This window comes from Bemisia tabaci, chromosome 2 (assembly GCF_918797505.1).
Source record: "Bemisia tabaci chromosome 2, PGI_BMITA_v3".
Taxonomy (NCBI): Eukaryota; Metazoa; Arthropoda; class Insecta; order Hemiptera; family Aleyrodidae; genus Bemisia; species Bemisia tabaci.
This window is the reverse complement of record NC_092794.1, coordinates 29,936,923-29,961,881: the sequence shown is the minus strand read 5'-3', so window position 1 is coordinate 29,961,881 and position 24,959 is coordinate 29,936,923. Positions and strand designations below refer to the sequence as shown.

The 24,959-nt window shown below is 39.1% G+C and overlaps 2 protein-coding genes across 26 annotated transcripts in view; both read left to right on the top strand.

Annotated features, from left to right (window-relative positions):
- kermit (PDZ domain-containing protein GIPC-like protein kermit) overlaps positions 1-24,959 on the top strand; it is a 167,266-nt gene that overhangs the window by 71,262 nt on the left and 71,045 nt on the right. The gene's annotated exons all lie outside the window — the stretch shown is intronic.
- On the top strand, positions 6,357-15,836 carry LOC140223967 (uncharacterized). Its single transcript, XM_072296585.1, has 4 exons — positions 6,357-6,922; positions 7,740-7,912; positions 9,694-9,883; positions 10,821-15,836. Exons 1-4 carry the CDS (start codon positions 6,357-6,359, stop codon positions 11,800-11,802), a joined length of 1,911 nt encoding a protein of 636 aa, XP_072152686.1. The 3' UTR covers positions 11,803-15,836.

Below are 24,959 nucleotides of genomic sequence, written 5' to 3'. Positions count from 1 at the left end.
AATCAGCGCCAAAATCTACTCCGGAACCATTGGCAAATCTTCGAAGTATCAAAAAAAAAAAAAAAAAGAAGTCGGCCGGTGTAAGTGTTATGTTAATGTGAGCCCTCAAACTTTTCCTGGCTTTATCTCGACTTCAGCGGGTACACGCCCACTCGAAGTTTTAAGATTCAGGGTTCTTGATCGATTTTGTATTGCAATATTCCAAGAAGTAAAAGCTTCTTCTCGTGTTAAAGGATAACAGTGCGCATTTTGATAAACAGACACGGTGCGCTTGAACTCACTTTTCATGCTACTTGAATGTGCATCAAAAATTCAAGTTGGAAGTTGTAGTGGGGTACCCCCTGATGGGTCTTTGGGCAATTTCGAAATAGGTTGTCGGAGCTCCTCGAAGAATAATCGCATTTTTGTGGTTTTTTAGGGGTAAAATAGCAAAATTTGCCTTAGGGTGACATATTAAATCCCCTCTCCCTCATCCTTGCCTTGACCGATCTGAATTTTTATTTTTGACCGGACTCAAAAATATCGAAATTTGATGATAAAATGAAGGTTTTGAGGTGTGATCTCCTCCAAAAGTTCTCGAAAAATGTGCAATCTGAGAGTTTTCGTTAAGAAAAAGCATATTTAAACAATTTAGAGTTGCAGCGTTGCTAGCTTCACGATTTAAAATTCGTCAAAATGACCCGAATCGCGTTATGCAACCTCAAGGTCTGGATTTTTATTTCGTTCAGAATTGGTCATTACGGTTCTTCTGTACTCTATGCATTTAGGTACCATGAAAATTATGCCATTAGGTACTTACTTGATGGGTGCAGCTAACTCAACAAGAAAGGCCGGATAAAGCGACGAGTCGGTGGGAAACGAGTGGTTCGGGTTGACAGAAAGTTCTCTTTATATGACCTATACTACAACCTATTTCGAAATTGCCCAAAAACCCATCAAGGAATACTCCACTACAACCTCCAACTTGAATTTTTGATGTTCATTATTCAAGTCGCGTTAAAAGTGAGTTCAAGCGCACCGTGCAGACGGAACTGTCTAAAAGACAAGCAGAATAAGCTCCAGATATCTATCGTGACGGATGAATTTTTTCTCAATTTTTTTGGTTCTACAAGATATGAAAGGGTTACATGTTTTCAATTATGCTTTAATTTACGATGCTTTTATATGTATGATAATGGTGTTCAATTTTTAATTAAAAGTATTACATGTCACCGTCACCTCTGAGATGAAAATTTGGGAAATCAGGCAAAATTAGAGTAAATTTTGGGAAGTGATACACTTCACGGTAGAAATTCGGGTTTAAACTCAACTATTGAGCTCGACGAGCTATAGTTCCTAAGTCTACACCTAATGATAGTCAAAATAAATTTTTGTTTGCCCAAAAATTCACAAATAAATTTTGGGAGGAAATAAAACCTGGAATTTGACCCTTATTTGAATTCACCCACCTACCGTTACGGCTTTTGACATGATCCTAAGGTACTAAACAATTGATTTACAAAAAAACTTACCTTCAATTCCCCCTTAAAAATGGCAAGTGTTAGGTCAGTGAATTTTCCATTGAGGTCAGTGCAATTTGCTCTGAGGTCAGTTCAATTTTCTCTGACGTAAGTGTTAAAACACTTACCCAAGAAGTCAGCACTGAGGTAAGAGACACTGACGTCGGGGAGAAAGACTTACCTAAGTGCAGAAATATCTCTGAGGTAAGCGGGACTGAGGTCAGGACTTGGTTCAGAGGGTAAGTCTCTGACATCAGTCTTAATCGAACCGCACTCACTCCCAAAAATTAGAGATGGCTCCCCCTTCCCCCACCCTATTTCATTTTCGTGGGGGAATATTTCCTCGGGATACGGGGACCACAAACTTTATCTTACAGAGAGGCATATTTTTTAGGAGGGGGGATTTTCTAAGAGGGAAGGAAAACTTGTTTAGGTAGCCACACACTTGAATAATTTGTTTTACCTTCTTCGTTTATGATGACAATTAAATAATTAAAACACAAAAAAATGAGATCGGTAAAAATATTATCACCGCTATAATATGTATTTAGATGTATTTATTTAAGCATTATTATTTTTTCAACTTAAGAGTTTTTTTTTAAAAAAATGCTTTAAATTTGGTTTTAATTTTTTTCAGTTTTAACTCTTTCTAAAATGTTTCAGTCTTAATTTTTTTTAAATTTTCCAAATTTATTTTTAATTCTTTTCCAACTTTTTTACTCCTTTACTTTCAATTTTTGTACCTGCTAATTTATATTTTTTGTATCATTTCAACTTTAATTATTTTTTTTTTACATCCTTCGCTATAATTTTGAATTTTAATGCGTTCCATTTTTTTTTCAAGGAAACATAACTTATACAACTTTATTTACACGTTGATTGATTAAAAAAGAATGATAAAAAAATTAAGTATCGGGTTCAAATTCAAAGACAAAATCATCATTTGCTGGGAAAATTACTCCAATAGGGGCCCTGAAATGGCATAATTACGCCCCCAGCACTTATACGCGCAGGTAGTGTAGTGGTTCAGTCGCTAGGTCGATCACCAAAGTTAAGCTGCGTCGGGCGTAGTTAGTACTTAGATTGGAGACCGCATGGGAATGAGCGTTGTCCACTGAGGATTGTGATAATTACTTGTGATTGAAAACTCACAGTAGCCCTACCTAGTCGTCAAATAGTGAATTAACGTACCTGGCGGATCGGTAATTAACTAAATGTTTGCCTCTCCAGTATTTCTGGGAGTTTCCACTCCGCTTACGTCGGAGACACTTAGGTCAGTGCCACTTACATCAGTGGCACCTGCCTTTGGAACTGTGATATACTTGCACGACATGGCAACAGGGTGTGGACAGGGCAGGACACATATGGCCTGACGTTGTGAGCTTGTAAGACGATCTTGACTACTCGTGATCAATAAAGTATGTTTGTTCCGTGAACCCATGTGTTATACATCATTACATGGCGCAGTCGGATATCTCTAGCATCAACATAGTGCGACTAGAATTAAATCGAGCTAGCAATCCCGTATACAGTGAACTCTCGCATCCAAAGCCAATTACCTAACCTCACTCTTGATCAACAAGCCTCTCGTGCGCCCATGCCTCGTGAATTAGTGAAATACATACTGAATGATACGGCTTTGTAAACAATCTCGTTCGCTTGTGACTCTTGTTCAGTATATCTTGTTCGCTTGAAAATCTCTCTAGTGTGTGAACCCGAACCGACACCGACAGACTTACTCCCGCGTCTCAGGAACCATGGCAGTGGCCTACAGCATCCCAGCGAAGTTATCCCTCGATGGTAATCTTAGTGAAAATTGGAAAACTTTCAAGGAAGCCTTTAGGATATACCTAAGTGCATCTGGGCTAGATGAAAAGAATGATTCCAGGAAAATCGCAATATTCCTCAACTTCATAGGCGAAGAAGCCTTACAAGTTCATGAAACCTTAAAGAAGAATACGGACACGAAACTCGCAGAGGTCCTCCAAACTTGGCACGACTATTGTAACCTCAAGAAAAACACCTTGCATACACGATTCCTATTCTATTGTCGCAATCGGGATGAAGGCGAGTCTTTCAATTCATTTCACACAGACTTGAAAACACTGCTGATGGACTGTGCCTTCGCAAATTCGGATACCATGTTGCGTAATGGACTAGTACTTGGTTCAAATGATAAAGACATTGAAACCAAGTTAATCAAGAAAGGGGATCCATCCCTGAGTGACGTGTTAACAACCCTACAAGCAGCTGAACTGGCAGGTACCCAAGTCAGAGAAATCATATCACAGTCAACAATCGATGTCTCCACAGCTGACTCAGTTAAAACCTCGTACCAACCTGTGCAAGAAACTTGCAAGAAGTGTGGCTACAAACACAGAACCCCAGACTGTTGCCCAGCCAACAACAAAATATGTGTAAAATGTCAAGGCCGAAATCATTTTGCCAAGGTATGCCGCTCGAAACAATCGAAATATCAACCAGAAAGACCAACAAAGAAACAACCGAAAAAAGTGGACGAGGCCTGCATGAACTCTAGTGATGAAGATTCTGAAGAATACTTTTGTGGTTCAGTCACCCATAAAGCACCGCCTGAAGTCGCCCGATCACAAGCATGGATGCAAACAGCAACTCTAGAAGACAGGATGCAAGTCAATTTCAAACTTGATCGAAGAGCTTACATCAACATTCTCCCAGTGCCATTATACTCTCAACTGAAAGAACTCGCTCCGCTAACATTGCGCTGGTCCCCGTCACGGGTACAAAGCTGGAACGGCTCCCAGACCCAAGTAAAGGGAACAGTAACCCTAAAAATTAAAATTGGCAACCGTGCCTCAGAAGAAAAATTGTATGTTGCAGGTAATGAAAAATCGATTCCAATTCTGTCTAGGGACACCTGTACCAAATTTCAATTAGTTAAGCGCTTACCTGTAGATGAAATTATTTCCGATGAGACAAGAGATCCACATTCAACCTTAAATTCCCAACTGTTAGAAGAAAAGGAAGCTGGTATTTTACAGAATTCAAAGATAGATTTCAGGGCGTAGGTAGAATTAATAAAGAATATTCGATCAAACTTTAGCCGAACTCACTCCCCTCCTCATATCCACCCCACAGAGTACCATTAAAAGTGCGACCCAAACTAGAAGAAGAACTGAGTAGACTCCTGTCACTCGGAATAATTAGTAAAGTAGACAACCCGAATTCCTGGGTGAGTCGGCTGGTAACCGTAGATAAACCCAATGGAGATCTGAGAGTAAGGTAAGACCCAAAAGACCTTAATGAAGCAATTGTTGAAGAATATTGTGTAATACCCACTCTAAATGACTTTTCGTGTAAACTAAAAAGTGCAAAATTTTTTTGTGTTCTGGACCTCAAAGATTCATTTTGGCACATCCCACTAGATGAAGCCAGATCAAATTTATGCAACTTCTCGACAATGTTTGGAACGTACAAGTTTTTAAGGCTCCCTTTTGGAGTAAATGTTGCCTCAGAAGTCTGTCAGAAATACAATAATGAAATATTCGGAGGGATAGAAAACGTGATAATCTGCATTGATGACATACTGGTCTATGGCAACTCAAAAGAAAAGACCAAACAAACCCTGTTGAAAATCTTAAAAACAGCCCGAGAGCATGACATCAGATTTAATGTAAAAAAGTTCCAATACATGGTCGAGAGAGTGCATTACTGGGGTCAGGTATTTAGTAATGGCACTGTTCAGCCGGATGATGAATCAGTTCAAGCAATTTTTGACTACGACATGCCCTCTGGTAAAAAAGACTTGCAGTGTTTCTTAAGAATGATAAACTATTTCAGAGCATACATTCCCAACGTGGCAAAAATAACTGCTCCCCTCGGAGAACCGTTGAAAAAAGAAGTAATTTTTACATGGTTAAATGTTCACTCGGAAACAGTCAATAAACTCAAACAAATCATCATTAATCAGCCATTCCTTCAAACGTTTGACCCTGACAAACAAATAGTGGTACAGGCAGACGCCAGCAAAAATGGGACAGGTTGTGTCCTCATGCAACAAGGGAAACCAGTTAGTTATGCTTCCAAAGCCCTATCCAGCACTGAAATTAGATACAGCCAAATAGAGAAGGAATTTCTATCAGTCTTGTACGCTTGTAAACGCTTTCACTCATTCACCTATGGTCAAAAAATCATTGTTCACTCTGACCACAAGCCAATCGTGAAAGTAATGAAAAAAGATATCATAATAATTCCATCCATTAGACTCCAAAGAATTAGGCTAAAATTAACCACCTATGACATGGATGTGTGATTTCTCCAAGGTTCAGAAATGCAAGTTATATTCTGAACATTTAGACCGAGGTCCGGCAACACGGACACGAGCCGAATCCGCTCACGCGCTAGAGTGTCGCCGTGCGTTACCTAATTAGGACTTTGCTCTTACGAATTGCACTTATTTGGTCATTCTGCTGGGTCCCGAACTTTTGTCAGCAAGTTCTGTCCCCTCTCTGGCCCAACTTGCGCCTATGACGCAAATTGGCCTGGATCATTTGTCATTATAAAAGCTCGGTCACCTGAGCCTAATTTGAATCGTCGTCTCTCGTTTGGAGCTCCCCCGTTAGGCTCGGTTCCCTCTGCCATTACTTGTTCGTCTCTACCCATTTAATGTGTTAGTTGTATTACTCTCCTGTGAATTTAATAAAACTCTTTGTATTCGTTACATTGATCTTATTAATTTGTTTCGAGTATTATTGCTCTGGCGCAGTTGCCACTTCGCTCTTCAATTAGCCCAAACTTAACTGGCGCAGTCGGTAGGATAATTTAAGTGCGACTTTCAACATCGCGTTGATCCCACTTTTGCGAACCTCGTTCTTTTCTATGTCAGACTCAGAGCTTTTTGCAAGATACGGATCTGACTTGACCGTTCCATCTTTAACCACATATCGCTTCATTTACACGAACGAAACGGAAAAGAAAAAGCTTCTGACTTTCATCACCAAACATCACACATCTTTCCGACAAGACTGGCCTGTGGAAGTCACGCAAACTGAAGATACTGTTACCGTCTGGATTGCTGGAAAGCTCGCTTTCAACTATGAAGGAATTCCTGTAAGCTGCTGGGCGTATTACGACAATTGCAAACGGGAAGGAGATTATGCAATCATCAAGAAAGGACTCAAGAACTACCATCCCTGGTCTTCCCTGTGGTTCCGGCTTCCTCTCCGACGACTTCCCATAGCAAAGGTCCTGCTCTCGTACAGACCCGAGAACTACCTTCCCTGGAAATCATACAGCATCGACAACGAGTATCTTGGCAAACGTATCGACCGCCTGATCAGCACTCCTTCTGGTCTTCAAATCCTTCACTCCGAAGCCGACTACGCAGATTTCCACTCTTGTCCTCTCATCAGGAAAAAATTAAGTACATCGCTGCTATTTTGTGAGTAATTTTGGTATGATAATAATATTCTGACCATCCCCCCTCTCTCTTTTTGCTTTTGTGATATCCTCGATTTTATATTTTGGTTAGTGAAACTACATTTTTTTATTCTCTTTTTCTTTATTTGTGAGTAAATACCTTATTGCAGGGCTCCAGATATAAGAATTTATTGACTTCTAGAAGTGATTCCTTACTGCTAGGCCTTCTATTAGGAAATACAAATTTATTTTTCCTTTGTGAAAATTCTCCATGCTAACGCTACTGAACACCGTTTGCCCAATCGTAAGCGATCTTACTGTATTGGCGCAACAGACTGATTTTGAGAATCTGGCACCGACGAATGCCTCTCATTTGATGTGGGATTTTTTCCTTACTCACGAGTACGAGGATATTGGCAGCATTGAGATAAAGAACTACCTGGAAGAATTTTATTCCCGAGTACGTTCTCCACGAGAATATTTCGCTCAGCTACGAATTATCAAAAAGATGTTTCGTTTCCTTTTAGCCAATATGGACTAAGGAAATGTCTTTCATTTGGTTAAATAAATCAGCAGCTTTAACGCGTGATTTAATTGAGTTGATCGCTCCACTGAATTTATTTGAAATTTCTTGTGAAGAGTTTGTTCAACTAATTTTTATCAGTATTTATCGTGACATCAGAAGTATTATAATTAAAGAAAAAATTTGCATTTTTGGGTTAAGACATAATAATTTTTGGAAACGTTTTGATCATTTTCGCAGTACTGTAATTTTCTTAAAGGAAAACTTTGACGAGGGTTACGATTCTGATTTCTAAATTATTTTTAAATGTCTATTATCAGGCCAGCTGTTCTCAACATACCCAACCAGAACGCTGAACCTGACCCAAACCAAAATCCTGACCCAAACGCAAATCCTGGTCCGAACCAAGAAATTGTCGTCATGAATCAGGAACAATTGCTAGCTGAACTTCAGCGTCTCCGAGATGGCTATGCTGCCTTGGATAGAGGAACCCGTGAGGGCCCTTTCCATTTGAAAAATTCTGATATAAATGGCATATTAGAATTTAAGGGAGAAACAAATTTGTTACCCCAATTTGTTAAAACTTGTGATCAGCTTCATACTTACTGCATTTTTCATTACTGATGAGCCAAATCACATTCAAAATTCGCGACTTTTACGCGGTATTTTGTCGAGAATTAAAGGGCAAGCTCAAATTCAGGTTGGTAATTTTGAGTATGCTACATGGCCCCAATTAGAAGAGAAATTAACTGAGTTCTTTGGTGACAGAAAAACAGACCGTACACTTACAATCGAATTGTGTCGCATGTCCCAAAATTCCAGTGAAAAGGCAATACATTTTTACAATCGTGTTACTTATCAGTTAACCTGGTAGTCGCTTTCATGAATACTCACCGGAGGTTAGCTCATAAGGATTTCATCCATGAGTGGAGCCTGCAAGTTTTCTTGCGCGGACTTAGGGATCCTTTGCGTCGGTATCTGAAAGCTAGAAATCCATTGACCTTAGCTGAGGCTTTGAACCTCATGACTAATGAATTTCAATTTGAAAATTTGGATAATTACAAAGATGGCAATTCTAGTGGCTCTAGCCAAAAGAAGCCAAATCAAAATTTCCAAAATAAATCTGGAAATAAGAATAATCAATTTCAAAATTATGCTCAACAAAATAAAGGTTATGGAAACCAAGGGCAAAATAAGCCAAACTTCCAGAACCAAAACAAACCTAATTATTCTAATCAGAATAAACCAAATTTTCAAAATAAATCAAATTTTAATCAAAATCGCGGTTCAAATCAAAAATTCAATTAACGACCTAGTGGAAGCAATAACGTGCCCACAAACCAGCCGATCCCGATGAGCGGTATTAGTCACGCTCACGTCACCGACGTTCAGCCTGACTCCGACTTGAATTTTGATGAGCCCGATAACGACTTCTTTGTTGAAGACGTGCCTGAAGAAATGGAAACGACTCCGTTTTTTCAGATAGAAGCTTCCCCGGACAGAACTTAACTTAAATAGTGTATCTAAAAGTATCTTACCTTATATCAACATTCCCGAATTCAAACACGGTAATTTCTCAGTTGATTGCGGTAGCACAAGTAGCTTTTTGGATCCAGAGCTTGCTAAGCAACTCTATCCAAATTTTATTCGGAAGTTAAAAATGGAAATTAATACGCCACATGAATCACGAATTTCCAAAGAATGTGTCTACACGCCTGTTCCCAAAATTTTCAAAAATAATGGTTTTGTTCGCTTTTTAATGTACAAATTTCACGATTTCTTTGATGGTTTGATTGGCATCCATATTCTAAAACGATTTAAAATGAAAGTGAACTTTAATAAGCAATCTTTGGAAGCTGAAAAGTTCAAAATTCCTCTGTTTTTCCATAATACGAATCCGGTAATCGATAAAATTGTTTCTCCGCCTTTCACAGAAAAAAAATCATCAAAATTCCTGTAAATACTACAGAATGTTAAGTTTTAATTCCTCAGATTAAGTTGAATAAGAACTTAGAAATCCCTAGGTGCCTGAGTAAAGTTGATAATGGTTTTGCTACTTGTTCTATAGTAAACCATTCAAATACCAGGTATGAAATGACCCCAAAGGGTTTTGTGCCTTGCGAACCCGCAGGGAATTATCTGATCCAGATTACGGATAAACAGCAATTGAATGTGCTGAAAAGCTTGAAAAAGGTAAATAATAAGACTTCAATGCATAATTTTGAAGCTTCTAAGAGAAGAAGAGAAGATTTGATTTATCTCTGTTGCGAACAGATCACCTCAACGCTGAGGAGTTTCAAGCAATTAAGGAGATAGCGCTTGAATTTTGCAATATTCTCTTTATTGAGGGTCAACCTCTGACCTTTGCTAACGAAGTCAAGCAGAAAATTATCACCACGTGCGATAATCCAATTAACGTCAGACCTTATCAGTACCCATTCGCTTTGAAAGAAGAGATTAGAAGGTAACTGAATCAAATGCTTGATTCCGGTGTAATAAGACCTAGCTATTCTCCCTGAAACTCGCCTTTATGGATAGTTCCCAAAAAGGCTGATAGTTCGGGAAAGGAAAAATATCGCATTGTGATTGATTTTCGTGCCTTAAATAAAGTTACTGTAGGTGATTCTTATCCAATCCCACAGATAACCCATTACTTAAGTAGCTTTGGTAAATGCCAGTATTTTTCGGTTCTCGACCTATATTCTGGTTTAAATCAAATTTTATGAGACGAAGAATCAGTTCCCAAAACTGCTTTTAGTTTCAAAATTTGTAAATACGAATACTTACGGTTACCATTTGGTCTGAAAAATGCACCTGCTGCTTTTCAGAGAACAATGAACAACGTCTTGAGAGGCTATCAAAATGACCTTTGTACAGTTTATCTTGATGACGCACTTATTTTTTCGAAAAATTTAAGTGAGCATAAAATCCACTTACGAAAGATATTCGAGCGTTTTCGTCAATTCAATTTAAAGGTACAGCTTGATAAAACAGAGTTCATGCGTAAAGAGATGTGGACATGTGGTCACACCCGAAGGTGTTCGCCCAAATCCCAAAAAGATTGAAGCAATAACTCGTTGACCCATTCCTGATACAGTTACGAAAATAAAATCCTTTTTAGGACTTCTGTCCTACTACCGCCGCTTCATTCCTGATTTCACCTCTATTACGAAACCGCTTACATTACGTCTCAAAAAAGGCGCGGTTCTCAAAATCACTGACCCCGATTTCGCAGAGTGTTTCGAGACTTGTAAGAAATTATTGTGTAATGACCCAATTTTGCAATATCCCCGCTGGGACCTCATTATGAAGATCTCTTCTGACGCATCGAAAATTAGGTTAGGAGGTGTACTTTTCCAAGGTCCTGATGGTTCTGAACGGCCTATTGCCTATTGAAGTAGAACTTTAAATGCTGCTGAAACCAATTATTCAGCTTTGGAATTGGAAACTTTGGGTATTCTCTTCGCAGTTAAATCTTTTAGAGCTTATCTTTATGGAAGAAGATTTATTCTCTACACGGATCATCGACCATTAGTTTGGTTATTTTCGATGAAAGAACCAAATTCGAAGATAATTCGATGGCGTCTACAATTGGAGGAATATGATTTCGAGATCCGCTATAAACCAGGTAGGTTGAACATTAACGCCGACGCACTGTCACGAGTTGAGCTGAACATGATTCCAGCCACACGTAATCTTTCCATAATCGGAAACACGTCTGACACCGAACTTGAATCAGCAGACGAATCCGAGACGATTCGAGACCCGCAGCCGGCGCCGCCGCGTGATGCTGGCGCCGCCTCGTCTACGGTTCACAGTGCCGTCAATGAACCGATCATTAGCATTCCAATAGTTGATAAGGCCATAAATTTGAAACGCTATCAAGTAGTTTTTTCTTACGCTGAAGAATCGGATGCTGGACTTAAAGTCGAGACATTCTTTATAGATAAAGTGCGCGTCTCCGCTGCATTGCCACGTCAGGAAACTGAAAAACATGTTTTTGAGTTTCTGACCGGTCATGTTGTTCCTTCCGAACAATATGGTTTGTTCTTTAAAGATGAAGACTTATTCCCTGTCTTCTCGAGAGTAGTCCAGAAATCTTTTAATAACATACATTTCACAAAATTTACGTCTCTCTTGGTGGATGTTGAGTCGAAAGATTCTCAGCTTTCAATTATTAGGAGTTATCATCTTTCACTCCAAAATCATCGAGGCATTTTGGAAACCGAAATGCACTTGTCAAAAAATTATTATTGGCCGAATATGAGAGAGTCCATTCAAAATTTTATAAATGATTGTGAATTATATAATCTTATGAAATATGACAGAAATCCAATTAAATTAAAATTTAATAAAACTCCCACGCCTAATAGACCTTTTTAGGTAATTCACATTGATTTATATTCTGCCGAGCAGCACACTTTTCTTACAATCGTTTGTGCTTTTTCGCGTTACGCTCAATGTTATCCTGTTCAAAACAAAGCTGGTATCGAAGTGATGGATAAATTATTCACTTTCTTTTCACATTTTGGAGTTGTAGAAGAAATAAGATTCGACCAAGGCGGAGAATTCAGTAACACTGTAGTTAAGGATTTCTTAAACTTTCATAAGGTTAAATATCACATGACCTCTCATAACCATCCAAATTCTCAAGGTATTGTGGAACGATTTCATTCCACTTTAGCTGAACATTTGAAGCTTTTCAAATTGCAACCTGCGTTCAAAGACGAGAAAATCACTAAGCTAGTTCGAATGGCTGTTTCAGCTTATAATAACTCCATTAGTAGCGTCACTAAGATGACTCCTTTCGAAATAATCAGCTGTCATATAAAAAATGAACCATTTAATTTGAACGATGAAATTATTTCTCCCCAAGATTACGTAAGTAAACATTGTGAACTTTCTAAATTCATTTTTGCTAAGGTTTATAATCGAGTTGAGGAGAAAAAAATAAAAGTTTTGAGGAAAAGAAATGTAAAAAGAGAAGATCCTCCCCCTTTGAAACAACCTATTTATAGAAAACTTGTAAAGCGTATTGCAAATCAGAAAACCTCTCCACGATTTCAAGTATCCAAAATTAATAAATTTAATAAGGATGAGGGCACTTTAGCTGTAGTAAATCCTAAGACAAATGTGAAGCAAAAGATTCACTTGGATCAAGTGAAGAGACCTAAAAGAAATCAGGGCACATCGTTTGTTCCTGATACTGACGGAAACTAAATTTGTTTCAGGTGCCTTGGGACTGTCGCAGCCCTAAGTGGAATTACTAACATAACTGTTAACCCTGGTGTATTGCCCTTTAGATTAGGATACGCGAATCTTCAGAAAACTACGCATACTTTCGTGCATTATCTTAACGTCACTAATCTCCGAAAAGAATTAACGCTTTTTCAGAATTCCTATGGTTCTCTCAGTAAAATGGTACTTGACAAACATGACAATTACACGTCCAGTTTGCAATTAATAAAGGTTTTAGGAAGTAGCATCTTGGATATATTAAATTATCTTGCTCCCCTTCCTCCACGCCCTAAGGGAGGAATTGCGAATTTCTTAGGTCGTGCAATTTCCTTTGTTACTGGAAATATGGACGATCTCGACCAAGAAAGGCTTGAAAAAATCCCTAGGAATCTAGATAAAAATGAGATAAACTTGGAGAATCAAGTAAAGAATGGCTATAGTTTAACGACCGCCATAATAAATAAGAATCAGGAGACATTTAAAAGAGTTGAGCAGAATGAGAAAATTCTCACCGAGAAAATTGGTTTTTTACAGAGAAATCAAACTTTTTCAGAAATCCATGATCACCATTTTACAGGAACCTTAAGTTATCTGTCCAGTTACGGCTTAACCTTATTGGCATTAATTCAAGAAATCGAGAATTCTCTTCTCTTTTGTAATAACAATCAGTTGCACCCTTCTGTTATCTCTGCAAATGATTTACGTCAAGAAATCAAGAGCATTTACTCCTTTTATTATGAGTCTATTCCTCTTGATCTTACTACCTTGCCTCCTTATTTGATGGAAGAACTTTTGAAGGTTTCTTGTGAAATCAAACTCGGTAAAATTTATTATTATATTTCTGTTCCCGTGGATTTTGAAACCAATTTTACATTGTATAAATTGCTCTCCCTTCCCTCCTATGTACGGTCAGAGTATTACTTATCAGTTATTCCAGAGCGCCGTTTCATACTTGAAGATCCGTTAACCTCTACTTACCTACCTCTCACCCACGGTGTTCTGTGTGAAGCTACCAACCCGCTTCCAGCGTGAAGAAGCCTCGCCAATGCATCAAGATTCCTGCAGTGTTCGAGCCGTCAAAAGGACTCAATCTTTGATCTGTCCGAGAGTTTTTGTAAATTTAAATGATAGCTTTGTTCAAAGTGTTCCTGAAACTTCCCAGTATGTTTCCTATTTTCCCCGTACTGAAACTGTTGAATTTAATGGGCCTGTTGCAAACTTTTGCTAGAGCAGAATGAAGAGTTGTTTCCTATAGATAATGCCTCAAATATCACGATGAGCGCATCGGCAAAGTCTGAAATGCACTCATAACTTCACAATCTGCGTAAGAAATTTGCGTTATTTTGAGCTTCCCGCTTCAAAAACGATACTACTGCACAGGTGAACATTTTGTTAGAGGAGTCGCTCCATCGTCGGCAATATTCATCATGGCCGACGCTTGCGCAGTTCCTCGCGTAATTCGAGGAGAGTTCAAGGTCAATTAAGGCGGGCGAGGAAAATATGAACGTAAACACGCCGATTGTTATATGGTTTTAATCCTGTTCAGGTGTTATCTCGTCCCATCACACGTGTTTTGGCGGACTGGCGTCGGCCATGATGAGTATTGTCGCCAATGGAACGACTCCTCTAACAAAATGTTCACCTGTACCGTAGTATCGTTTTCGAAGCGGGAAGCTCAAAAAACCGCAAATTTCTTACGCAGATTGTGAAGTTATGAGTGCATTTCAGACTTTGCCGATGCGCTCATCGTGATTTTTGAGGCATTATCTGGAGGAAACAACTCTTAGTTTTGCTCTAGCAAAAGTTTGCAACAGGCCCATTGCCATTCTTACTCTGAGAGAGAAGTAATGATTGGAATTTATTTGTACTAAAATCGAAATTGCGTTGTAAGCTTTAGAAATCAAACCTTACCCACGAGTTTTAATACAACTGCCGAAATGCTCATTTCAGACTTTGCATCAAGTATGGAAAATTCAAGTTACTCTTTGTTACCCTTTAATGTGAGTTTGAGTCATTTACAAATGGAACTAAGTCCTGAGTATTACTCCTCTGCACCTACCCCTATTCAACCCGTAAGATTTGAAAATATTCATCATCTTTATGTTCTTTATGGAATTTGCATAATTTTATTTGTTTTATTTTTGATCGTCTTGATCACTTTTTCGTGTAAAAGAGCTCATGAAGCCCGCCAAACTCCTGTATTGGCTACTGGAGAATTCATTTCTTCTCCTTTACCTGTCGAACCGGAACCTGAAGCTCCAGGTCCTTCAATTCCTCTTTTACGTTTTCCCATTTCCATTCCACCAGCAAAATAAATTCATGTAATTATTTCTACGTTATGAAATTTTCAATTTCATATTCTACTAGACGAAATTTCAATCTTAAGAAGGGAGGAGTAGTCCAGTCATTCTAGCCAAAAAAGGGCCTAACCTAGGACAAATTAGCACAAACTTCTCTTGTGTTTTAAAGCGCTCCAAAACATGTCTAGAGCCCCCCAAAAAAAGTTTACCATTAGCCCCCCTCGGGAACACAGTCAAAATTGCTTATAACAAAATGGCGGCCGTCTGAAATAACGCATAAATTGATTGTTGACTTCGTCACCGTTTTCCCGATTTTGCGTGATTCTAGTGCATCCAGTGAAAAAAATCATTCTTGTTGTTTTTTTAGAGTATAAAATTCTGCTCACGAATATATGTTAGTTTTTTTTAATTTTGACTTGTTGGTGCCGAGCTACGAGGTCAGACACCAAAAAAAGGCTAGAATTTTCTTGAAATTTCAAGTTTGGTTTGTAACTTTTAGGATACAGCAATGGAAGAATTTTTTCTCTCAAAACTGTTGGTACCAATGAAAAGAGCGTGAAATTTTCTTTTGAAAACACATATTACATCAAAATTTAACTGAAGGTAAAAGACCTTTATAGGGCCTCTATGTAATGGTGTCAAATTGGACATTTTTTACTTTTTGTAAATTTTGGCTGGAATTTCGATCAGTGTGAACCTTTTTCACGAATATTCGACTATTTTTGAAATAAATTTTGTTATTAATTTGATAGCCATGGTACATAGTAAAGGGAGAAGCACCTTAGAGGGATGGTCAACCGGGGAGGGGGGCGGCTTATCTGATCCGTTCACTGTTTAGACTATCGCAGCTAAAGATTCTAAGAAAAAAACTGTAATACACCTATTTGTCGGCAGATTTTCATGAATTTTGGTGTGCCCTGGTATATTGACCTAGGAAATTCGAATTTGACGTTACTTGGACGACTCGGAACGTACCGCTCTACCCGCCCGCCTTGATTCCGCCGCCGAGCAGTGGCTCTCCGCTCAGCTGATCGCAAGCGATTCTCCAGCGCATGAGTCGGCCCGCGTTCAGGCCGCGCAGCGCGCTGCGCCACCTCCATCCGCTCTCTATACGTATTTCTGTCTCTCTCTCTTTCTGTTTTCAATGCAATTTACATATACTGAACACCTTTTATAAATTAGATTTACTAAAATGTAAAACATGGATGTAACAGGTGTAATTTTCTTCTTTCTTTTGAAATCTTTGGGCAAGCAGTGCTTGCCTTGCATATCCGGACCGCACGCCACTGGTGCTAGGACCCCTCACAAAGACTTTACGGCAAACTTCGATAGCCCTTTTAGGAAATTTTATGAGCTTTTCATGTCTTACCTTGCTTTTTTTCTTAAACTCCTTTTAACACGTAAAAAATAAGAAAAATCGCGGGAAAATTTTTTTCGGGCAAATTGCAATTTTTTTCAACATTGCCTCCACATTTTCATGAGAGACGCCAAAATACAAATAAAGGTACTTTTCTTACATGAAATTTTATCAGCTTTTTGATGATTACCATGGTTTGATGAAAAAAATTGTTTGCAGCCATGAAAAACCACAAAAACCTGAGAAAAAGCCTTGTTATTGAATAATTTGTAAATTTTCACCGTCTCAAAAATTGGCTTCTAAGTACACTGAAATACCTTCAAAAATTTATTCATGGACATTTTTTTAACTTTCATGTGCTATTACATTTGTACCATAAAATTTACTTCAAACAAAAATTACTAAACTTAAAAATTTTGAGTATATGTTAAGAAAGTGGTTGAAAACCGAGCAGCCGGGTTTTCCAAAAGACAACTTTAATGCCATATCTAACCCTCTTTAAAAAATTCGAACCAGTAATTTCAGGTATGCAATTAGTTGAAAATTTTATGCTCTAAACAATGATTACCATTGTCGTATCCTCAGTTTCCAGCTGTCAAAATGCCAAAAATCGTTGAAATTCTGAAATTTCTGGAGAAATCAGTTTTTAGCGTACTTCTCTTAAATACGCTTTTCAGGCACATGTCGTAAAATTTAAATGAAAACCAGAGTGTTATTTGTCTTGCAAATTTTATAACCTTTCTAAAAAGTATGTATAAGTTATACTTCTGTCGAAAAATAATTGATCAAAAGCGCTGGAAACGGAAAAAAACAGCTGAATTTGTTGTTGAATATTGACTTCATGCTTTTGAATGATTCGTCTCACAATGATGTCATAAAAGATAAAAAGTTAAAATGAATAAGTATACTTACGTAAAATTTAGCGTACTTTTCAGTGGTGTCGTTGTTTTTAACCTTAAATTCATTATTTTGACCTAAAATTGGTCAAGAACGCGGAAAATTGTGAATTTTCAGCAGACTTTGCCGGTTGTTGTTTTCAAATAGTAAAATTCAGAAAGAAAAAAATAATAAAAGCCTAAAGAGGTGTGTGAAAAAACGGCCAAAAATGCCTCAAGGCATTTTCGAATTTTGATCACTTGGGGTGATACAGTAGCTTCCGAGACACCCAAAACTGGTCGCCGTTTTGCTTAGAAGCGCCGGGTTGCGACGTTGCCATTTTTTAAAGTGGAAACCTTTAAAAATTCATATCTCCGCCGCATCTCAACCGATTTCAATGAACTTTTTTTTAAAATGTTCCTCTTAAAAAGAGCTTTCTAGTGATGTACAGTTTTGTGGGGTTTACTTGGCTTTAAGTGGCACTTACGCGGTTTTAGCAGTTTTTGATAGACACAAAAATTTAGTTTTTATTTTACCACGATCGTGGAATCGACGGAATCTAAACAAAAACCAGTCCAAATGAAAGTTCAGATTTTCACCTTTTTAACGAGCACAAGATCATCTCGGGGAAACGTTTAGTTCCCGAGATATGACTGCTCAAAGTTGGTCACATGCGCTTTTGCGCAAAGTGAATGCGTGTTATCACTGAGTCATTCGCGAACTAGGGGTCCCTTACGGTCAATTTACGTTGAAATAATAACACAGAGTAGTAAGGTGTACAACACGAGCCGTATTTTCACCTTCGGCTGCCGATGTGCGACGTTGCCATTTTTTGAAGTGAAAACTCTTAAAGATGCATAACTCCGCTGCATTTCAACCGATTTCAATGAACTTTTTTTTTAAAATGTTCCTCTTGAATAGAGCTATCTAATGGCATTTAGGTTTCTGGATTTTATTTACCTTAGGGAGGCACTTAGGTCGTTTATATGGTTCTTTGTAGAGATTTTTCATACAAAAAAGGTGAGAATCTGAACTTTCATTTGGACTGGTTTTTGTTTAGATTCCGTCGATTCCACGATCGTGGCAAAATAAAAACTAAATTTTTGTGTCTATCAAAAACTGCTAAAACCGCGTAAGTGCCACTTAAAGCCAAGTAAACCCCACGAAACTGTACATCACTAGAAAGCTCTTTTTAAGAGGAACATTTTAAAAAAAGTTCATTGAAATCGGTTGAGATGCGGCGGAGATATGAATTTTTAAAGGTTTCCACTTTAAAAAATGGCAACGTCGCAACCCGGCGCTTCTAAGCAAAACGGCGACCGGTTTTGGGTGTCTCGGAAGCTACTGTATCACTCCAAGTGATCAAAATTCGAAAATGCCTTGAGGCATTTTTGGCCGTTTTTTCACACACCTTTTTTGTATATGATTCTTAAACAAAATTTTATGATCTTTCAATCTGATCTCTTGCATATTTTTTGTTTGACGCATTATTTTTGGGTTATGAAGGTAAAACCGTACGTACGTCCTCTTTGAAAATCGTCGTAAGCCGCCATTTTGAAAAACTGCGATTTGACCTCTTTTCCGGTGGAATTTTTTGGTAAACTTTTTTTCCTGTCTTATTGAGTACCTAGAGATCCTATATACCAAAGGAAAAGTTTGTGCTAATTTGTTCGAGGTAAAAAGCTAGAATGACTGGACTAGAGTTATATTCTGAACATTTAGACCGAGGTCCGGCAACACGGACACGAGCCGAATCCGCTCGCGCGCTAGAGTGTCGCCGTGCGTTACCTAATTAGGACTTTGCTCTTACGAATTGCACTTATTTGGTCATTCTGCTGGGTCCCGAACTTTTGTCAGCAAGTTCTGTCCCCTCTCTGGCCCAACTTGCGCCTATGACACAAATTGGCCCGGATCATTTGTCATTATAAAAGCTCGGTCACCTGAGCCTTATTTGAATCGTCGTCTCTCGTTTGGAGCTCCCCCGTTAGGCCCGGTTCCCTCTGCCATTACTTGTGCGTCTCTACCCATTTAATGAGTTAGTTGTATTACTCTCCTGTGAATTTAATAAAACTCTTTGTATTCGTTACATTGATCTTATTAATTTGTTTTGAGCATTATTGCTCTAGCGCAGTTGCCACTTCGCTCTTTAATTAGCCCAAACTTAACTTGCATAGGTATCGCAGACGCTCTTAGTAGAGCATGTTCAACCCGCTCCCCTCATATTGACATAGACCCATCCTTAAATGAAATGGTGTACTTTTTGAACGTATCAGATGATCTTAGAATTCAACTCCAGAACGAATCTGACTAAGACCCAGCTCTGATCTCCTTGAAAATTCTAATTGTTAATGGATGGCCGAGTTCAGAAACGAAAGTTCCAATCCCCTTAAAATTATTTTATCAATACAGAAATGTCCTCTCCATAGGGGAATCACTCATATTTCTAGACAATAGATTAGTGGTCCCAGAGTCTATGCGCAAAACAATACTAGAAAAACTTCACGAGTCCCATGTTGGTATTACCAAAACAAAAGCTAGGACCTTTTCTACTGGCCAAAAATGAATACTGACATAGAACTATATGTATCTAGTTGTAAGAAATGTCAAAAATTTGCCAAAAACAATGTAAAAGAACCAATGATTGTTAGACAATAGCCATCTCGTCCATTTCAATATGTTGCTAGTGATCTTCTCAACTACGGAAACAAAGCCTACCTAGTTCTAGTAGATATGTACTCCAAATGGATAGTTAGTAAAGCTCCCCTCTAAGACAGCCTCTGCAGTCATCGCAGAACTTAAAAAGATTTTCTCTGTGCATGGCATCCCTGTCAAGGTATTTGTGGACAATATCCCTATAACTCCCTAGAATTCAAACTTTTTGCCAAATCTTGGGGATTAGAGCCTGTATATTCCTCTTCTCATTACCATCAAACAACGGAGTAGCCGCGAAGAAGCTGTAGAAATCTGCAAAAGTCTGCTCAAAAAATGTGATGACACAAACTCAGACATCAACCTAATGCTTCTAGAATACTGAAATACGCCCGTCTCAGGAACACCCCATTCTCCAGCTCAGCTTTTGTTCAGTCGCCTCTGCAGAACTTCTCTTTCGATAAAAGATGACCTTCTAGAACCCTCACTTATTCCAAACCATCCCATTACCCTAGCCCACAAGGCTGAAAATGCCAAATAATATTATGATGAGCATGCAAAAGACTCAAATCACACTTTCTACCCTTCGCAATCAATACTTTTTAAAGAAAATTTATCTGAGGGAACTCAATGGAAGCCATCCAAAATTGTCAGTCCGACAAGCAATACCCGTTCATTCGTAATCCAAGATGAAAAAGGGAGACAAAAAGTTAGAAATACGCTTCTCCTCAAACCCATCCCTCAAGAACGCAGAAAACTCCCCTCCTCTTCCCCTCCTCTTCCCCTCCCCTCCCTAAGAGGCCTTATTGGGTAAGCAGATCGAAAGAAATTGAAGGGAAGTCAATTCTGGAGGATGACTCGGAGGCTGCTTCCAATCAACCCCCACGATCACGACCTCAACGAAACCCAAAGCCCCCAAAATATTTGTCAGATTACGTCACCCCCTAAAGAGGAAGGTGTGATATACTTGCACGACATGGCAACGGGGTGTGGACGAGTAGGCGGGGGTCATGCAGGACACATATGGCCTGACGTTGTGAGCTTGTAAGACGATCTTGACTACTCGTGATCAATAAAGTATGTTTGTTCCGAGAACCCGTGTGTTACCTATACATCATTACAGGAACAAACCTAACACTGACTTAGCAGATCGGCGCCCGGCAGCACTGACATCAGTGTTTAGGTCTGTTCCAAAAGCAAGTGCTACTGATCTGAGCACTTGCCATTTTTACCAGGGAATGGTGACAAAAAAGTAAAAACTCATGTAAATGGCTATTGCAAATTAAATATTGTGCTAACCTAAATTTCTGTTATCACTATGAAAAATGTAAACATAAGCTCATCGACTACAATTTTCATTAAAAATAGGGTTTATCCCGTGATCGGTTCTTGTTTATCTAATGAAGGGTTTCCATTAAAATTATTAAACCATTCAAACGTCCAAGGAATCCATTTCTGAATTCCATTTTGATCAAAAAAACATCGATTGACTCGATGTTCGCATTTAAATAGCGGCTGTCAATTCCTTATGGGAAAATACATTGTAAGTGATGAAAAGAGAGTTTGCCTGAAGAGCGAAATCCGAACAAATCATATATAGGGTTATCCAAAAGTCCGGGACTTCCCTTATAACTTCTAAACCAAAAATGCTACAGTTTCGAAATTCGGGGAATGTTCTTTGTCCAAAAGGAGCTACTATTGGCGTACCCAAAATTTCGGTGGGCGGGCCCTCTGGGGGGGGGGGGGGGCGGATCCTAACTTTCTTTTTTCAAATGGGAACCCCTATCTTGAGATACACCATCTAAAAGGAGTTAAAAAAAAGAACATTTTCGGCGCAAACCGATTGCGAGTATCTCAATTTGTAACAAAATGGCGGATTACCCCAAAGGCCGGGCTCCCTTCATAACCTTTGAAGAACAAATGCTAGAGATTTGAACTTTAGGGAATGTTTCCAGGTCAAAGGGAACTACTTTTTGGGGTTCCAAAAATTCGGGGGGCGGCCCTCGCGAGGTAGGCGGACCCCAACTTTTCTTTTCTTTTCCAATAAGAACCCCTACTTAGCGATACATATTTCGAAAGACCTTTGAAAAAAAAAACCATTTGGCGAAAATCGATTGTTGATAGCTCCGTTTTTTACAAAATGGCGGACGATGCGCCAGTTACTAGGTAATGCTTTTTGGCTAGTTACTGACGGATTCGTTTGAAGCTTGATATTTGCAAATCCGAGATCGGATTCGTTTTTCTCGAGCGAGAAAACCCCTGGAGAACAAGTTCCATGCATATCCGTCGGTGAATAGCCGAAAAAGCATTTTCCGCCATTTTGTAAAAAATCGAGATACCGACGATCTGTTTTTGCAAAATGGTTTCTTTTTTAAGGGTCTTTCGAATTATGTATCGCTAAGTAGGGGTTCCCATTTGAAGAAAAAAAGTTGGGGTCCGCCCCCTTCCCCTTAGAAGGGCCGCCTCACGAAATTTTCGGTACCCCAGAAAGTAGTTCCCTTTGACCTTGAAATATTCCCCAATTTCCGAAGCCCTAGCATTTATTGTTTAAAAGTTATGAGGGGGACCCGAAATTTGGGGTAACCCGCCATTTTGTCAAAACTTGAGATATTGACAATCGATTTGCGCCGAGAATTTTCTCTTTTAAACTCCTTTCGAATGGTGTATCACAAGATTGGGGTTCCCATTTGAAAAAAAAAAAAGTTAGGGTCCGCTCCCCGAAACGTTTGGTAAGCCAAAAAAAGCTCCTTTTGAACGTAGCGCGTGTACCAGATCCGTTTCCATGTACCTAAAGGTGACCGTTTCGAAAATCCGAATTTTGAGGCGTCTCCAAGCCAAGATGATTTTGTGGGGGTTTCCGGTCGCCAAAAAACTCCGCGAAAAGCCCTGTGAAATCAGAAGCCTTAGTTCTTCCGATTGAAGCAATATTAATTTTTTAAAAAAAAAAAAAAAAAAAAAAAAAAAAAAAAAAAAAAAAAAAAAAAAAAAAAAATCGCGCAACGAGCCTATTAAATCATACGTGAGAAATCGGCCGTATACTTCACCTTAGAATAACTTGACTTAAACTACTGGCTTGCGGCAAACAATACCCTCTAACCCCTCTAACTTTTTACGTAATGGACCACTAGACAAGGTACGAATTTCAGCAATCTGATACATGTTTCTTAACCAGAATTTCACGTAAAACACGAGTCGCGCAACGAAAATTACTGAAATCAACTCCTAACGGAGATCTTAAAATTTTTATTTCACATTGGTTACCAGGAATTTAAACTGTCCGCTCACAAGAAACTCAAAGCTCTACGTGAGCCAAATCACGCACTATACAACGGTTTCAGCAAGCTTCTCAATCGAGCAATGTTCATTGCCCACCATGTATTTTTCAAACTGTAAGTAATTTGCTATAGCTGAACCAAAGCGTCAAGATTGAGGTTGCCAGATTTTATATCGCAGAGACGTTCATGATAACGTTTAGCGCGCGATGTGAATCACGTAGAGCATTGAGTTTTCATGAGCGGGTGGTTTGAATTTAAGCGCCAAGAATCATTAAATATCTTCGGAGGGAGTTGATTTCGGTAATTTTCGTAGTGCGCATCGTGTTTTACGTGAAATTTTGGTGAAGAAACATCATAATGCTGAAATTCGTACTTTGTCTAGTGGTCCATTCAGGTAAAGATTTGAAACTAGAGGAATGTTCCTGGGTCAAAGAAAGCTTCTTTTTGACCCCCCTCCCCCTTCTAAAATATTCAAAGGGGCTCCCTTGTGAGGCAACGGATCTCAACTTCTTTTTCCAATGGAAAGACCCTTGTTGTGATACTTCGTTCGAAATAGCATAAAAAAAATTGCTCGCTCCCGTCCATTGACATATATAATACAATCTAGACCGCGCACTAGGCCCGACTTTAGGCGGGGAAGGTAAGACAGCTTGGGGGGTAAAACAGGGTGAAGACGCGCCTTCAGCCTAGTTGATACCGCCGGATATACGAGCTAAAGGTACCCGTATCAGGCAACGGCACTGATAAGACTGGCATTTCCATTGTCTCGGTACATATTGCCGGTACACGTACTGGGTATTGCTGAATTGCCTATCGTCTCGCCTGAAGGGACTCTAGTCTCGCCGAAAGAGCTTGATGCAAAAACGGCTTTTTTCGCCCCCCCCCCCCTCTGGAAGTTCTTCAGACTTTGTCTATTGATTACTGATACTTGAGCGCTTCTTTTCCCAAATTTTCAGACCCCCAAAAAATTTTGGGGGGGAGCTAGGGGGGTGGAAGTCAAAACCTGTGAACCTCGATATCTCTTGAACGAAGAAAGATATCGAGGTCCGGTTTGGACGAAAAATCGTCTAAAATTGCATACTTTAAGATTCTAAAGGTCAAAATCCCAATGTCACATTTTTAAGTCAACATATGTGCTTTTTTCCAGTTTTTAGGTCTAGAAAATTTCTTTTGAACGAAAAATTTACAAAGATCTCAATTTTTTATTTGAACCAAAACCAGTTTTTTAAATTGTTCGTCTTTTTCCGCATCCAACGAGTGGTCCATTAAGCTGGGGAACCAAACGGTTCCGGAGTTATGATCGATTGAAGTTTCCGCTCAACGCGCGCCGACCGATTTTTGCGCGCAAAAAAGTCGGATTTGACTGTTATTAGATCAGATTGAATGTTCAAACTGAGCAAAATGCTTTATTAGGGACTCTTGAGGGTCGCTGAGTTCAGAAATTACCGATACTTCCAAATAATTTACGTTTTTAAAATTACAGCTCCGCAGCGCTATTTTAGAGGCCCACTGAGCGCCGACCGGCCGCTCAGTGGTCCTGTCCGAAGCTGCAATTTTAAAAACGTGAATTTTTTGGAAGTATCGGTAATTTCTGAACGCAGCGACCCTCAAGAGTCCCTGATAAAGTATTTTTCTCAGTTTGAACATTCAATCTGATCTAATAACAGTCAAATCCGACTTTTTTGCGCGCAAAAATCGGTCGGCGCGCGTTGAGCGGAAACTTCAATCGATCATAACTCCGGAACCGTTTGGTTCCCCAGCTTAATGGACCACTCGTTGGATGCGGAAAAAGACGAACAATTTAAAAAACTGGTTTTGGTTCAAATAAGAAATTGAGATCTCTGT

Coding starts and splice junctions, on each gene's coding strand:
- LOC140223967 (XM_072296585.1), top strand. CDS start 6,357: ATGTCAGACTCAGAGCTTTTTGCAAGATACGGATCTGACTTGACCGTT. Junction 6,923..7,739: donor ACATCGCTGCTATTTTGTGA/GTAATTTTGGTA, acceptor GTCTATTATCAG/GCCAGCTGTTCTCAACATAC. Junction 7,913..9,693: donor TGCCTTGGATAGAGGAACCC/GTGAGGGCCCTT, acceptor TGTTGCGAACAG/ATCACCTCAACGCTGAGGAG.